At 41.7% G+C, this 14308-nt stretch overlaps 1 protein-coding gene across 1 annotated transcript; it reads left to right on the forward strand.

The window, feature by feature from the left end:
* Positions 1 to 633: 633 nt before the first annotated feature.
* Positions 634 to 13738, forward strand: ASNS (asparagine synthetase (glutamine-hydrolyzing)). The gene is made up of 11 exons (XM_056857820.1): positions 634 to 902; positions 1802 to 2039; positions 4417 to 4602; positions 5989 to 6090; positions 7390 to 7517; positions 8027 to 8153; positions 9362 to 9468; positions 10122 to 10222; positions 11036 to 11117; positions 12359 to 12514; positions 13526 to 13738. The coding sequence occupies exons 1-11, from the start codon at positions 654 to 656 to the stop codon at positions 13733 to 13735; spliced, it is 1686 nt and encodes a 561-aa protein (XP_056713798.1). The 5' UTR covers positions 634 to 653; the 3' UTR covers positions 13736 to 13738.
* The last annotated feature ends 570 nt before the right edge of the window (positions 13739 to 14308 follow it).

Consider the following 14308-nt stretch of genomic DNA (forward strand, 5'->3'; position numbering starts at 1 on the left):
CTCGAGAGCCAACCCATTGAGCTGGATCCAGCCAGTTTTTTCCACTCAGTCTCATCTGGTTCCCCTCCTGGGTTTAGCTCCTGTGCCATGTGGCTTTTGTCTGTGCAGGTATCTCCCGCAAAGTCATTTTGGTGGTCAAAGGGGATTTCCTCCTTCCTTTTTCACCAGTGGAAAACCTGGTTGGATCCAACTCGGTATCTGTAACTGTGTGGGTTTTGAGAATTCCAAAAGAAATGTGGAAGTTTCTTGACTACTCACGATGTGTAGCCGTGTTTGTCTGGAGCAGTAGAAAAGACAGCTTTGTCTAGCATGCCTGTCAGTAGTCTAGGAATAGAAAAGAGCAAGAGTCCGGTATCACCTTAAAGAAGAACAAAATTTCTGGCAGGGTATGAGCTTTCTTGAGCCACAGCTCATACCCTGCCAGAAATGTTGTTAGTCTTTAAGGTACTACTGAACTCTGCAAGCTGAACAAAGCCATCTATCTAATGCTAGCTAGACGAAGCCAACTATATAATGTTCTCTTGCTCTAATCTGCTAGTAAATCCTGATAACTTTCAATAGAGGAATGTTATCCCAGCTCATTGATTATCAGCCCTGACAAAACTGTTTCCCCCCTGTTATGTATTTCTCCACAGCATTAAGTAGAATTCATCATGTGTGGCATCTGGGCCCTTTTTGGAAGTGACGAATGCCTCTCAGTTCAGTGTCTTAGTGCTATGAAAATAGGCCACAGAGGCCCAGATGCTTTTCGTTTTGAAAATGTCAACGGATTCACCAACTGCTGTTTTGGTTTCCATCGTTTGGCGATCGTTGACCAGCTATATGGAATGCAACCTCTACGGGTGAAGAAGTTTCCCTACTTGTGGCTGTGTTACAATGGGGAAATCTACAACTACAAACAGGTGAGAACGGATATAAGCTATGTTCACCCAGGTGCCTCTTATTGTATCTCATATGGAATTTCTTATGCCTCTTGTTCTGCTGAATTGATCTGTAACACTCACTGTTTAGGGATTTGGGGAAGAGGGTGGCTGTTGAGGGAGGTGGGAAAGATCCACAGTCGTCTTCCAGTTGTGGTTCACAGGATCTAACCCATTGATAGTACTGGTAACATTAAAGTGCACTTTCCCAACTGTATTCAGAGCATTCTGACTATATGGTTTTCAGCACTGCTGTAAAACTTTGTAAGCAAAGGCCAAAGTAGTTTAGGCAATGTTTATTTACATGATCAACTATCCTGAGAGAACGGCCTCTTCATTCCTTTTTTGAATGGTTCATAATGTAAGATCGTATGTTGAAGAGTTGGCATTGACTAGCCATCTTTTACAGCCCATTCCTAAGAGGAATGCCTGCGCCTGACTTAAGAGGCAATGCAGCGGTGCTACCTCCGCCCGGCGCCAAAAAAATGTGCAAACAGCATAGGGTTGCATGGGAGATACGCCACCTAAACGCAGGCCTTCGCTGGCCTCCAAAGGCCTTTGCTTGGCTGGAAAAAAGGGGGCGTTCCCGAGCCGTAATGGCGGCCCTGCTCCCCGGCCCGCACCGTGATGCCCTGGGCTGCCGCTGCAGCCTTTGCCGACATCCAGACACCGGCGGCAGGCTCCGGCGGTGTCTGGCCCTGCACACCGGCGTTGTGGGCCCTTGCGGCAGCGCAGGCCTTCGCCGGCCTCCAAAGGCCTTTGGTCCTGGCCACCGGCGCGGCTCAGGAAAGCGCTGTTAGGCACTTTATAAATAGGCATTGTTTTCAAGGCCAACATTTGAATACTAACTTGTTTCTTTAAAAAACAATTATTTTCCTTAGTTGCAAAAACAATTCGGATTTGACTACCAGACTTTGGTAGATGGAGAGGTAATCCTTCATCTTTACAACAGAGGAGGAATAGAGCAGACAGCCTCCATGCTCGATGGCGTGTTTGCGTTCATTTTGCTGGACACGGCAAACAGGAAGGTCTTTCTGGGAAGAGATACGTATGGAGTCAGACCGCTGTTTAAGGTCCTGACTGATGATGGATTCCTCGGTGTCTGCTCTGAGGCAAAAGGTAACCTCGATCTTGGATTTGTTGTAATGCAGTAAAAATGTCTTCACGACGTTGATCCGACAAATATATACCTACCGTAGGCCTAATTGTCTGTTTAATTTGTGAAGTAACTTGTTTTATTTACTGTCTCCATGAAAGTAATCATTGACACATTTGCGTTGAATGAAACTGAGTTTTATTTAGGAGCATTATGTATTTCGCAGTTCAGTTTTCGAAAAGCACCCACTGTCTGTTGACAGCTTGCTTTGAGCTGGGCACGAGGCCTTTTATCAGAAAGCAAAGCCTTCCACAAAAAGAACACATGAAATCAACTACTGTGGTGATTTTTAGGGACTTCTTGTTGGGTGGGTGTTTAGTATTTTTTACTTGTCTGGTTCCTGGTAGAAATAAATATATAGGGCTTAATTGAGTCCATCGTGGAGTATTCCCCACAAGGCGTGATGGAACTGTATGTCTCCTCCCCACAATCCATGATGCATGAGTGTACTCGGCAGGCTAGGTCATTATGAGAAATGGGAAGTATTATGGAAATGGGAATGCTTCCTGTCTACCTGTCCAGCCCTCTGAGCTCATGCTCTTTGACAAGGCAAAATAATTGGCACACCTGAGCAAGGGTATGGGTGGCAAACAGTCATTCAATGACCTGTAGCAGCTTAGCATGCTGAGTTACCTCGTATACAGGGGCTACAGAAGATAAGACTTATTGCATCTTAAGGGGATCCCACTGCATCTGGAAGGATCATCTGGATAGAATAGCTCACTATAATTTCCATATACAAAGTGATTCCAAGTTTCGTTTGTTGAATACATTTGTTTATGGAAGCAGGTAGCATGGGATGACATAATGGCTGGAGTCTTGGACTAGGGCCTACGATAACCAGATATGAATCACTGCTGTGCCATGAAAGCTGGAGGGTGACAGATTCAAAACAGATAAAAGGAAGTATTTTTTCACACAACACATAGTTAAATTGTGGAACTCCCTGCCCCAGGATGTGGTGATGGCTGCCAACTTGGAAGGCTTTAAGAGGGAAGTGGACATATTCATGGAGGAAAGGGGTATTCATGGCTATTAGTTAAAATGGATACTAGTCATGCTGCATACCTATTCTCTCTAGTATCAGAGGAGCATGCCTATTTTGGGTGCGGTGGAACACAGGCAGGATGGTGCTGCTGCAGTCGTCTTGTTTGTGGCTTCCTAGAGGCACCTGGTCAGCCATTGTGTGAACAGACTGCTGGACTTGATGGGCCTTGGTCTGATCCAGCAGGGCCTTTCTTATGTTCTTAAATTTGCTGGCTGACTTGGAGGTATAAATAAAAAAAAAAAAGTATAATTCTTCAAGTAATCCACTTTGAGGCTCAGTGAGACAGGCAGAAATAAACAAACAAATAAATAGCTTGGGTGCTTCTTGCATGCAGTACATTTGCTAGGTATCTTAGCTTAATAAATGACATGTGCAAAATTAGCTCTTAAGTAACTGTCAGGTGTAGTCATATTTATTCTTTTTTGGGCAAAAGAGGGGATCTGCATCTGATACACTTTCTCCCTTTGGCAGTGTAAGAGTTATTTCAAGACCTCAGTTCTTTCTGGAGTTATAATAATAATTTATTAATAGGGTCACTGACCAGCAAAAACAAACACGCAAACAACAACAGCCACAATAGATAATAAGAAAACCACCACAACAGCTTCTTCTACTACTATCTTTCTGTAGTTGTTAACTGCTATTTAAGAGGGTTACCAACCTCCAGGTAGTAGCTGGAGATATCCTGCTGTTACATCTGATCTTCAGCCGATAGAGATCAGTTCACCTGGAGAAAATGGCCGCTATGGCAATTGAACTCTATGCCATTAAAGTCCCTCCCCTCCCCAAACCCCGCCCTTTTCAGGCTCCATCCCCAAACCCTGGTAACCCTACTTTTTAATGAATTGGGCAGACTTTTAGTCAAGGTTCAAATTATATTTCTATTGCTGTCATTATAGACTTTTGAGTTTTTACCTCTCCCATTGCTATCAGGTCTTCTTCAGCAGATACCTTCTCCAGTATACTGTCTTACTAACTTTCTGCCAGACCAAAATTAGATTTGTCACATTTCTTAAAATGCTCTAGTTAGAGATTGTTTTTCGAGATTTACATTCTTCTGACAATTGGTGTATCTAGATGTGGAAACTGCCTCTGCTCATCTCTTGCCTTGAAATCCCCATGAGGTAGAAATTCATGAGGTTGCCACAAGCCGGTTGCTACTCAATGGGAGGCTTTACCTTGGGTGTAGGTAGAGCTAAATATTGTTATGGTGGAAGTTTTATCACAACTTGGTTAAAAACTAACTACTGTGTGGTTTTGACGCTTTCTGTTTTGTAACTCTCCTTGTATAGGTCTTATCAACTTGAAGCACTCAATGTCTTTTCCTCCAAAAGTAGACCCTTTCCTTCCAGGGCACTATGAAGTGTTGGATCTAAAAGCAAATGGCAAAATTGGATCAGTGGAACTGGTGAAATTCCATGGCCCTAAAGATAAACCTCTACATGCTGATTATGATTCATTACAAAATCTATCCTCAGGTAACTGCAAACCTGGAACTGGTTTTGTAACCTTTCCATTAACCTCAATGAATATAGGTTGTGCACAAGTTACTGTTTGGGGAGACTGAATGTGCAGAGGAGAGAATGAGGTATCATTTGCTGGCCCCTCCCCTCATACACATTTGAAGTCAAAAATTAATTTGCCTACAGGTGTAAAAATTTACACCGGGGGGGGGGGGGCTTTGTCGTCGTGGTCAGGAACTTTGGCGCATGTGTCCTGATTGTGTATACCTAAGTGTGCATGCTTCTACACCCTTGTTTACAAATTATACCAAATGCACACTCAGCTAGAGCCAGGCACAGCGCCATTCTTGCTGGAATTCACTCTGCCTGGACAGCAAATTTTGAACTTTGCTTATGTAACTTGGGCTGCTCCACACCTGGGGTTTTCCATATTTCATCCACTGGACTGAAACATGATTGATTGCTGCTGCCCCTCCCCCCGTATTTCTACTTGATGTCATCCTCCATTTGTGCACAGACTGTTAACAGCCCATTCCTTCCACACAAACAAAAGAATCTGCTTTATTTTAAACCTGCAAGAAACCCGATGTTTCCTGGGCAAGATGCTATCGGCACGAGCAGTCTCTTGCATTTGAAGGGGAAACTGCAACTTTAGGGGAGCCCTAATCGGTAGACAGAGGGGAGGGGTTAAATAATTTATTTGGTGGAGGTCTTCACGCACTGGAAATTTATTCTGGAAATTAATAATTGATAAGTTAAAACTGAGTCTTGGTTTAGATATCCTGTTAGGGCCAGAAGTATACTTCTTTGGTACGTCTCTGTGATTCCAAGAAAGTTTTGAGTTCTTCTGCTAAATCTAATTACAGCAGCTTCACTTATATTTGCTAGATTTAGGAAGCAAGTTACCTTTCCAGAGCTGTTCTTACGGATAGAGAAACGTAAAGAAATTTATGTATTGATTAAATTAACCTGTTTACCAAAAGCAAAAAAATGCAACAGAACTTGAATAATTATGGAACCTTTTTAACTCTAGAAGCAAATTCTTAGATATATTGCTAGATGATTAGAAACTGCTGCAAAAAACATTGCCACATGAAACCTCGGGTCAGTCATAGTTCTCTCAGAACTCTCTCAGCCTCACCTACCTCACAAGGTGTCTGTTGCAGGGAGAGGAAGGGCATGCAATTATAAGCTGCTTTGACCCTTTTTATGGTAGAAAAAAAGCGGGGTATAAAAATCAACTCTTCTTCTGATTGTGCAGTAGATATATTGAGGTTTTCAGCATGGTAGTTAATAGAGTACAGCTTGAATAACTATGACTGAAATCACTATTGATAAAGAACCCTGTGCTCTTGTTTTGCCTACTTCTATAAACCCCCCTCCCCTCTCATTGTTTGGTAGGGTTTGATGTTGAAACAGTGAAAAGCAACATTCGTCTTTTGTTTGAAAATGCTGTCAGGAAACGGTTGATGTCTCACAGAAGGATTGGTTGTCTCTTATCAGGTAAAAATATCTAATTATAATCACTATGTTTGCCTTCCCTAATACGGTACATTTGATTGCAGGGTGTTCGTCATGCATCTTTTACTGTTCTTTTAATGACATATTTTATTTAGTAACAATTTAAAGGACACATTGAATTAAAACACACACACACAACAATTAGAAGTTGAATTCTACAAGTCCCTTCCTCTAAGTGAGTCATAGGCTCCAACCCTAAGCTTTTTGTTTACATTTGGTAGATAATTTGGCAAATAATTCACTATATCCGTGTTCCACTTTTTGTGGCAGTCAGAGTGAAAGTAAGTTCTTTTTGAGTACATGACCAGCTTGAAATGGGTACATGCAGCAGAAGAAGTAGTGTAACATAGTTTAGTGGTTAGTGTATCAGACGTGGGTCTGGGGTACCCATATCTGACCCAAGTCAAACATGGAAGCTTACTGAGTGACTTCGGGTCAGTTACTGGGGTGGACCCTACCACTCTACTGAACACAGTTTGAAGCCTTCCTCTAGTTTAAGGGGTCTTCCTCCATCTCAGTTGGCTTTTCTATTTGATGAAAAGCCATTTAAGTTAGAAAAGCTTTCTTCGGCTAGAGGAAGGCTCCTTGGAGGATGGTTGATCTACCGACTTTCTCAACCTAGGGTGATTGTTATGTGGATAAAATGGAGGCGTGGGTTACTATGTAAGCTGTTCTGGCTCTGCATTGGGGAAGAAAAGTGGGGTATAATAAAGACAGATGTTACAAAATTGGGGGAAATGATGGAAGATGTCTTGGGTTGATGTTAGGAAATCAAATAATAGCCATGAGATACTTATCTATCAGTGGTGTATTTGTTTTGGTGGGTGGTATGATGGCGGAATGTGATGTTATGGGCTCTGGCATTTATGAGACAATTAGGCTAATAGAAGCACATGTATCTTTCAGACTTTCACTATTTAAAGTTTAAATGCAATAATAGAATACTCAGTTAAGAATGGGAACTATATGAAGTCTGCACAGGAAAGACAAAATGAGGTGGCATTTCAAGGTCACTCTAGGCAAGGTGACTATAGGCAGGTGACTTGGAGCTTGGCCTTGGCTGGGAAGAGAGCAGGATATAAATAAAATAAAATAAATAGTCACAAAATACCCATTTTATGTATTCAAGGAAGATTTTCCTTTGATGGTACAGATTGTGATGCACCCGAACACGTTGCAGAGAGTGTGTTCACTTAAAACATAAATTTTGGTTTTGTTCTCTTTTATATATTCTGCACACCACCTACAAGGTTGACACAAAAACCAATGTCTTGTTAATAGGTGGGTTGGATTCTAGCTTGGTCGCTGCAGTGCTTCTTAAATTGATGAAAGAAGCAGACTATCCCTACCCTTTACAGACTTTTGCTATTGGAATGGAGGATAGCCCTGACCTTCTGGCTGCTAGAAAGGTACAGTATTTTCAAGAACAAATATTTATCCAATTAGCAGGGCTCTGGGTTGGTTGCGATTGCAGGCAGAAAATGCATCATCCAGAGAACCTTGGCTTTTATGTTTGCTTAATAAAGAGACAAAGTTCTAGATGTTGAGAGTGAAAAGACAGAGTTTGTCATGCATGGTCAGCAATTCATTAAATCTCAGAAATAGGAGTTGAGTGATGAAGTTTTCAAATGATTTTGGAGTGGAAATTATGTGCTTTTGCATGGTTTATTTCCCTGCCCCATGCCTAGCAGAAGCAGACTGCACTGTGGTTGTTTTTTGTAAAGTCACAGGATACAACTTGCCTTGGCTCAGTATTGAGGCTCTTTTGGAGCAGAACTGTATTTTTATTTATATTTAGATCACAGTATATAGTGTTTTTATGCAATAATGAGTTTATAGTCGAATGCAGCTGTAACTTCAGCTTTGGAATTCAATACCAGCTTCTTTGCATGTTTAATGTATAAAATGTTGTGGACAGGTAGCAGCTCACATTGGCAGTGAACACCACGAGGTCAATTTTAATTCTGAAGAAGGGATTCAGGCACTAGAAGATGTTATACTTTGCTTGGAAACATATGACATCACAACCATACGAGCTTCAGTCGGTAAGATTTTTTTAAAAGATAAGAATCTTAAAGTGAAAGAGGACTTTATGAAGCCTGGATGACCGACTTGGCATGGAACGTACAAGATCCTGAACTGTTGCTCTTAGCCCACCCATCCCCATTCCAGCAGTAGCTGCGTCCCACCTTTATTTATCTGTTTAAGCCTTTATTCAGCTGCTTCTTCATTGGTTTATGGTGCCTTACAATAAAATCAAATAGAATTTAAATAAAGATCTTAACATCAATAAAAAGTAGCAGAAAAAAGCATGATCATTGCACTTTTACAACATGAGTCCTTTTTTGTAAGTGATTTCCAAGAGTTGATGAGGATGATTGATTGTTTTAAAATATACAGATTTGCTGTAATACAGACTCCGGAATCTACTTCCAAACTATTCCATCCATGTTGATTGGGGAGATGGATTATAAGCCTTTCATTTCAATTTCTCTACTCTGCATTCCACCCAGAAAATGTTTACCTTAAGCTAAACATGGACTTGTGCACATAGCATTAATCCTTAAACTCAAAATAATAGACTGCTTGTGTTTCTGTGTTGCGATGAATAGAGTGTTTATTCAGAATAGGACTTACTAGATCCAAGTGGTATGATAAATCTTTTGGCTTGTGTTGAAAGAACTGTAAGCACACTTCCCTTCCCCCTTGTGCCTGGTGGAAAATGCCTCTTGAGTGTCAGGACCGCCCTTCAGATGGTAGGTGAGAGTGTAAGTAGGAATCAAAGAACTGCCCTCATTGCCCAAGAAGGGCATGTCTTCCACTTGGACCTGGATCTCATGTGGCATCTAAGCCACCATGTCTCTATACCATAACCATTTTATATGTGAATACATCAAGCTGCCTTGTACTGAATCAGATCCTTGGTCCATCAAAGTCAGTACTGTCTACTCAGACTGGCAGCAGCTCTCACGCAGGGTCTCACGCAGAGGTCTTTCGCATCACCTACTTGCCTGGTCCCTTTAACTGGAGATGCCGGGGATTAAACCTGGGACCTTCTGCATGCCAAGCAGATGCTGTACCACTGAGCCAAAGCACTCTCATATTCTTTGCAGAAAGACTCCATCTAAAGAAATTTAGACTACAATAAGAAGCTGTGAAAGACTCCTGTCTTTTTTTTTTTCTTTTTTTGTAAGCTTCTGGCTTCCACTGCTTTGACAACAAAATAAATATGGAAATTATGTCATCTCTGTAGGTATGTATCTGGTCTCCAAGTTCATTCGAAAGAACACAGACAGTGTGGTAATTTTTTCGGGGGAAGGGTCAGATGAGCTGACCCAAGGTTATATCTACTTTCATAAGGTAAGCACTCTTGATTCTCAGGATAGTGTTGATTGTTGCTTGTGTATGAACACGCCATAACGAGACTCTTGGGAAAAGAGCTCTTCCATAATGGGCAGATATTGGTCCTTTTATTTCTTTGCATTTAACAAGAAAAACATACACTGAAAGTGTCGCACTCCAGTTTGCATAAATATTTGCTCATGAATCATAGAGCATATTCTCGTTTTAAGAGGACCTCAAGTGCATTTCCATCCTAGGCTCCAGTCGCTAAACATATAAGTGATAGCATTTTTAAAAAATCGTCCTCCCCATTAGATTTATTTCAAGCTGATTGATATATCTGTCAAAGGTGCGAAGTGTCAGTGTGTGGAACCCCGTGACTCAGGGACAACTTTGTATTACAGAAATAAAATTCTCCCTTTTTTTGGTGGCTGCTTTCCGCTGCTGTTTGTTATTGGGTGTGGTCGAAGCTGGTGTGGGAATCAAATGTGTCAACGTGCATTGTTGAATCAGTATGTGGCGGGGGGAGTAGCAATGATGTTGCTCCTTCAGCAGACTAACTGTCCCTTGGGTCAGCATGAAAGACTTTCCCCACCTTGTTGTCTAGCTGCTGTGCTTCTGTAGCCTGGGTATGTATGTTCACGTATATCCCATACATGTGTTTGTGGCAGGCACCCACACCTGAAGATGCTGTAGAGGAAAGCGAGAGGCTCCTCAAAGAACTGTACCTTTTTGATGTTCTTCGTGCTGACAGAACGACTGCTGCCCATGGGTAATGGGAAATTCTCCTTTGTAGGCTTGTGGATACTTCACTGATGTTGAGAGGGACAGTGGCTCAGTGGTGCATGTTTTGTATCACCCAGTTCGATCTCTGGCATCTCCAGCTAAAGGATTTTACATAGCAGGTGTGGGAAAAACCTTTCTTTGCCTCAGACCCCGGAGAAGAGCTGCTGGGATTGATGGCTTTGTGTGTGTGTGTGTGTGTGTGTGTGTGTGTGTGTGTAAAGTACCATCAAGTTGCAGCTGGCCTGTAGGATTTCCAAGGCAGGAGACGTTCAGAGGTGGTTTGCCATTGCCTTCCTTGGTGGCCTCCCATCTAAATACTAACCCAGCCAACCCTGCTAAGCATTTGAAATTTGGGGAGATTGGGCTAGCCTGGGCCATCCAGGTCAGGGTATATCTTAGCATAATGCACTTTTATATGTAGCAAGATTAAAATGAGCTTCAATTGCTACTAAAAAGTCCAATCACCAGATCAGTAGCTTCTTTTCATTTACCTTCAGAGTCTCTTTAATCGTACGAATTACAGAGACCCACCATGGGCCTGTTTAAACTTCAAATGAAATGAGTTCTTGAATGTCAGTGAAACAGTTAGGACTTGAGGTTTTTTGTGGGAGATGAGCGGAGATTTATTGATACCGCAGGTTGCCCAGTAATAGGATCACTTGTAATTATATGCGTCAGTAGTGAATTGTATAAATTATATATAAGCAAAAATAGTCCACTGGAATTGGACAGTTGTAGAATTTGTCAACCAGAGAGTGAGTAGTTTGATACCTTTCTCTCATTCTGTTTCTGTTTTTAGCCTTGAACTGAGAGTTCCATTTTTGGATCACCGGTTTACTTCTTATTACCTGTCTTTGCCTGCAGAACTCAGAATACCAAAGGTAAACAATGTTTTTTTTAAATTTTATTAAAACATTCATGCACTCTTTTTGATTTTCAATCTATATGGCAGCTAACAAATGTCACAGGCCCAGAGATATGAAAGCCGTTTATTCTCTTCACCTGCTCTGTATTTCTTTCACCAGTTAATCACAATGAGGTTTTTTTCCTGCACATATTCAGCATTCTTAACTTAGTTTGATTTTCGAAGGTATGGCCTCATCTTTAAATGGCATGTAAAAATATTTCCTCATTTAAGTCTTTTTTTTTTGATACTCTGTACTAATGATTTAATATAAGTTACCTCCTGAACAGGGCTTAGGAAGGGATTCATTCTAGAAGCTTATTCACTGAACAGCAGAGACAGCTTCACAAAGATTAAGAAGACTGCAATGTAAATTAAAACAAATGAACTGAACAACAGATCACTGTAGCTATTAATGATAGCCTTAGCAATATCGAAGCATAACTGGGAAGTAGTTATGTGGGCATGCGAGGCATGGCCTGTAAGGAAGATCTTAATATGTATATGAGAGATAAGGTAATCTTCAAAGGATTCTGGGCCCAAACCATTCAGGGGTTTCATACTGTTTGATAAATACAATCTTGGTTTCCTACACTGTCTATCAATGGACTCATCCATGATGGATGCAGTGGACTTCAGTGGGCTTGACTGATGAGACTAGAAGTATGTTTATTTTAGTGCATTTATATCCTGTCCTTCCTACAAAGGGGTTAGATCCTGCCTAAAAATTTTGTGTGTGAGGGCTATCCACCCCCGATTTCCCCCTTCCTACAGCAGACATCTGAATTCCCACTGGGTGCAGCATTTCAGGGGGCATTTTGGGCTGCAGAGGGAGGGGGTGAAATAGCTTTTTCACAATCGGAAATCCTTCTATCCACTGAAATTATGGGCCAGGTCCAGACATGGATGTCCCTCTTCCATTTGATTTTTGCACCAGCTTTGTCAGATAGGTTAAGGCTGAAAAACGACTGGCCCAAAGCCATGCCTTGTGTGTCTAAGAACAAGGTGAGAATAGAACCTGTGTCTCCCCAGCTCTACTCCAACTCTAAACAAGAAAATAATACAGTTAACTGGGGCACGTTTAACATTTTGCTGTGTTGTATGTAGTGTTATCCAGCTGAGGTTCTTCTGAAGGGATTGATTTTTTAAATATAATTGTAAAAATTTAAGACTTTAATGGCCAACTCTGATAGTATTTCTGCACCTGTCTTCTAACAGAATGGAATTGAAAAGCATCTCTTGAGAGAGGCCTTTCAAGATACAAATTTACTGCCTAAAGAAATCCTCTGGAGACCCAAAGAAGCCTTCAGTGATGGATTAACTTCTGTCAAGAAATCCTGGTTCTCAATACTCCAAGATTATATTGATCTTCAGGTACAATGTTGCACTTTGAATATATTCTCTAATTATTTTGAGAATGTAAACAGTTTCAATTGGGGCTTTTTTGTGGTGGTAGAGTGTTTAGATGTTAGTTGCCCATGTGTAAACGAAAAGCATATAATGACACTCATGGTTCTTGCACAACAAACTTGAGCTTCCATCTCAAGAGGGAGAAAAATTTGTGCATCCTGGGGAGTCCCTTGGGAGCCATGCACAGTGACACTGGAGCAGATCGGCCTTTCTGGAACAGGTGTCTTTTAAGAGTAGATGGAGCTGGGTATGTTTAGCCTGAAGAGGAGAAGACTGAGAGGGGACATGATAACCATCTTCAAGTACTTGAAGGGCTGTCATATAGAGGAGGGTGCTGAGTTTTCTATTGCCCCAGAAGGTCGGACCAGAACCAACAGGTTGAAATTAAATCAAAAGAGTTTCCATCTAGACATTAGGAAGAATTTTCTAATAGAGCGGTTCCTCAGTGGAACAGGCTTCCTTGGGAGGTGGTAAGTGCTCCTTCCCTGGAGGTTTTTAAGCAGAGGCTAGATGGCCATCTGTCAGCAATGCTGATTCTATGACCTTAGGCAGATTGTGAGAGGGAGGGCATCTTGGCCATCTTCTGGGCATGGAGTGGGAGGGTCACTGGGTGTGTAAGGGGGGAGTAGTTGTGAATTTCCTGCATTGTGCAGGGGGTTGGACTAGATGACCCTGGTGGTCCCTTCCAACTCTATGATTCTATGAGACGTGGAGCATGGCCAGAAGGGGGCTGCCTCCTGCCTGTAGCACACTGCATGTCCATGGGGAACCAGGTGCTAAATCATTCGTAGACAATCTGATTCTAGCTCAGGGTTTCGTACGTAGCAGAGCAGCTCTGTCACTGTGATCCGTTGGAAGTCAGCCCTCGACACAAGCTTTTTTTTTTTAAGGGTAGATGAAGATGATATTTCTGCTTGTAGCACATTTACAGTGCAGTTTCTGTAGCTTAAATTTTCTTTTCTTTGACATGTGCAGGTTGAGGACTGTTTGTTGGAGAAGGCAGCGGAGAAGTTTCCATTCAATCCCCCTAGAACAAAAGAAGGTTATTACTACCGCCAGATTTTTGAGAAGCACTACCCGGGACGTTCTGATTGGCTCCCTCACTACTGGATGCCAAGATGGATCAAAGCCACCGATCCATCTGCTCGCACATTGCAACATTACAAATCGGCCCCAAAAGAATAAACTTTTCAAATGTTTCTCTTTGTAAACAGCTTGTTAACATGTGGCTCTCTTGGGCCCAAAAAGGACAGCAAGTAAACAAATCTTTAAGAATAAATAAATATGCTAATCCTTTCAGATGAAGGGCGGGGACTTTCATGTTGATTGAAAGCACTGCTGAAAACTAAGGTTTCTGTTTTACCAGAGCTGGATTTTTGCTCCAATTTGTAAACTGCAGTTTAGGGCATGAGATTATGAAGAGCCTCTAAATACAACAATATTGCTAAAATTATTAAATTACTGTGGTGGGGGAGGTAATGTTATGAGTTCTCTTAAACTCAGCATAGTTTAGGGCCTCAGCATGTCTTAAGCCAGTCCTGTGTTTTACTTCATCTGCATTTTACAACCAATGTAGTCTTTAAAAAAACACTGTTGAAACCCATAGCATTGCTCAGAGTGTTACTGAGCTAGAATTTTGGCTACTATCTAGCCTTCAGGCAGTCTTTTAAATCTCAGTGAAACATAAGCAGGAGATAAGCAGCCGAAGAGAACCATCCTAAGCAGGACTGCTCTGAATCCTATTCAGTGGGGTTTACT

The sequence above is a fragment of the Euleptes europaea genome, chromosome 11, assembly GCF_029931775.1.
Source record: "Euleptes europaea isolate rEulEur1 chromosome 11, rEulEur1.hap1, whole genome shotgun sequence".
Classification (NCBI taxonomy): Eukaryota; Metazoa; Chordata; class Lepidosauria; order Squamata; family Sphaerodactylidae; genus Euleptes; species Euleptes europaea.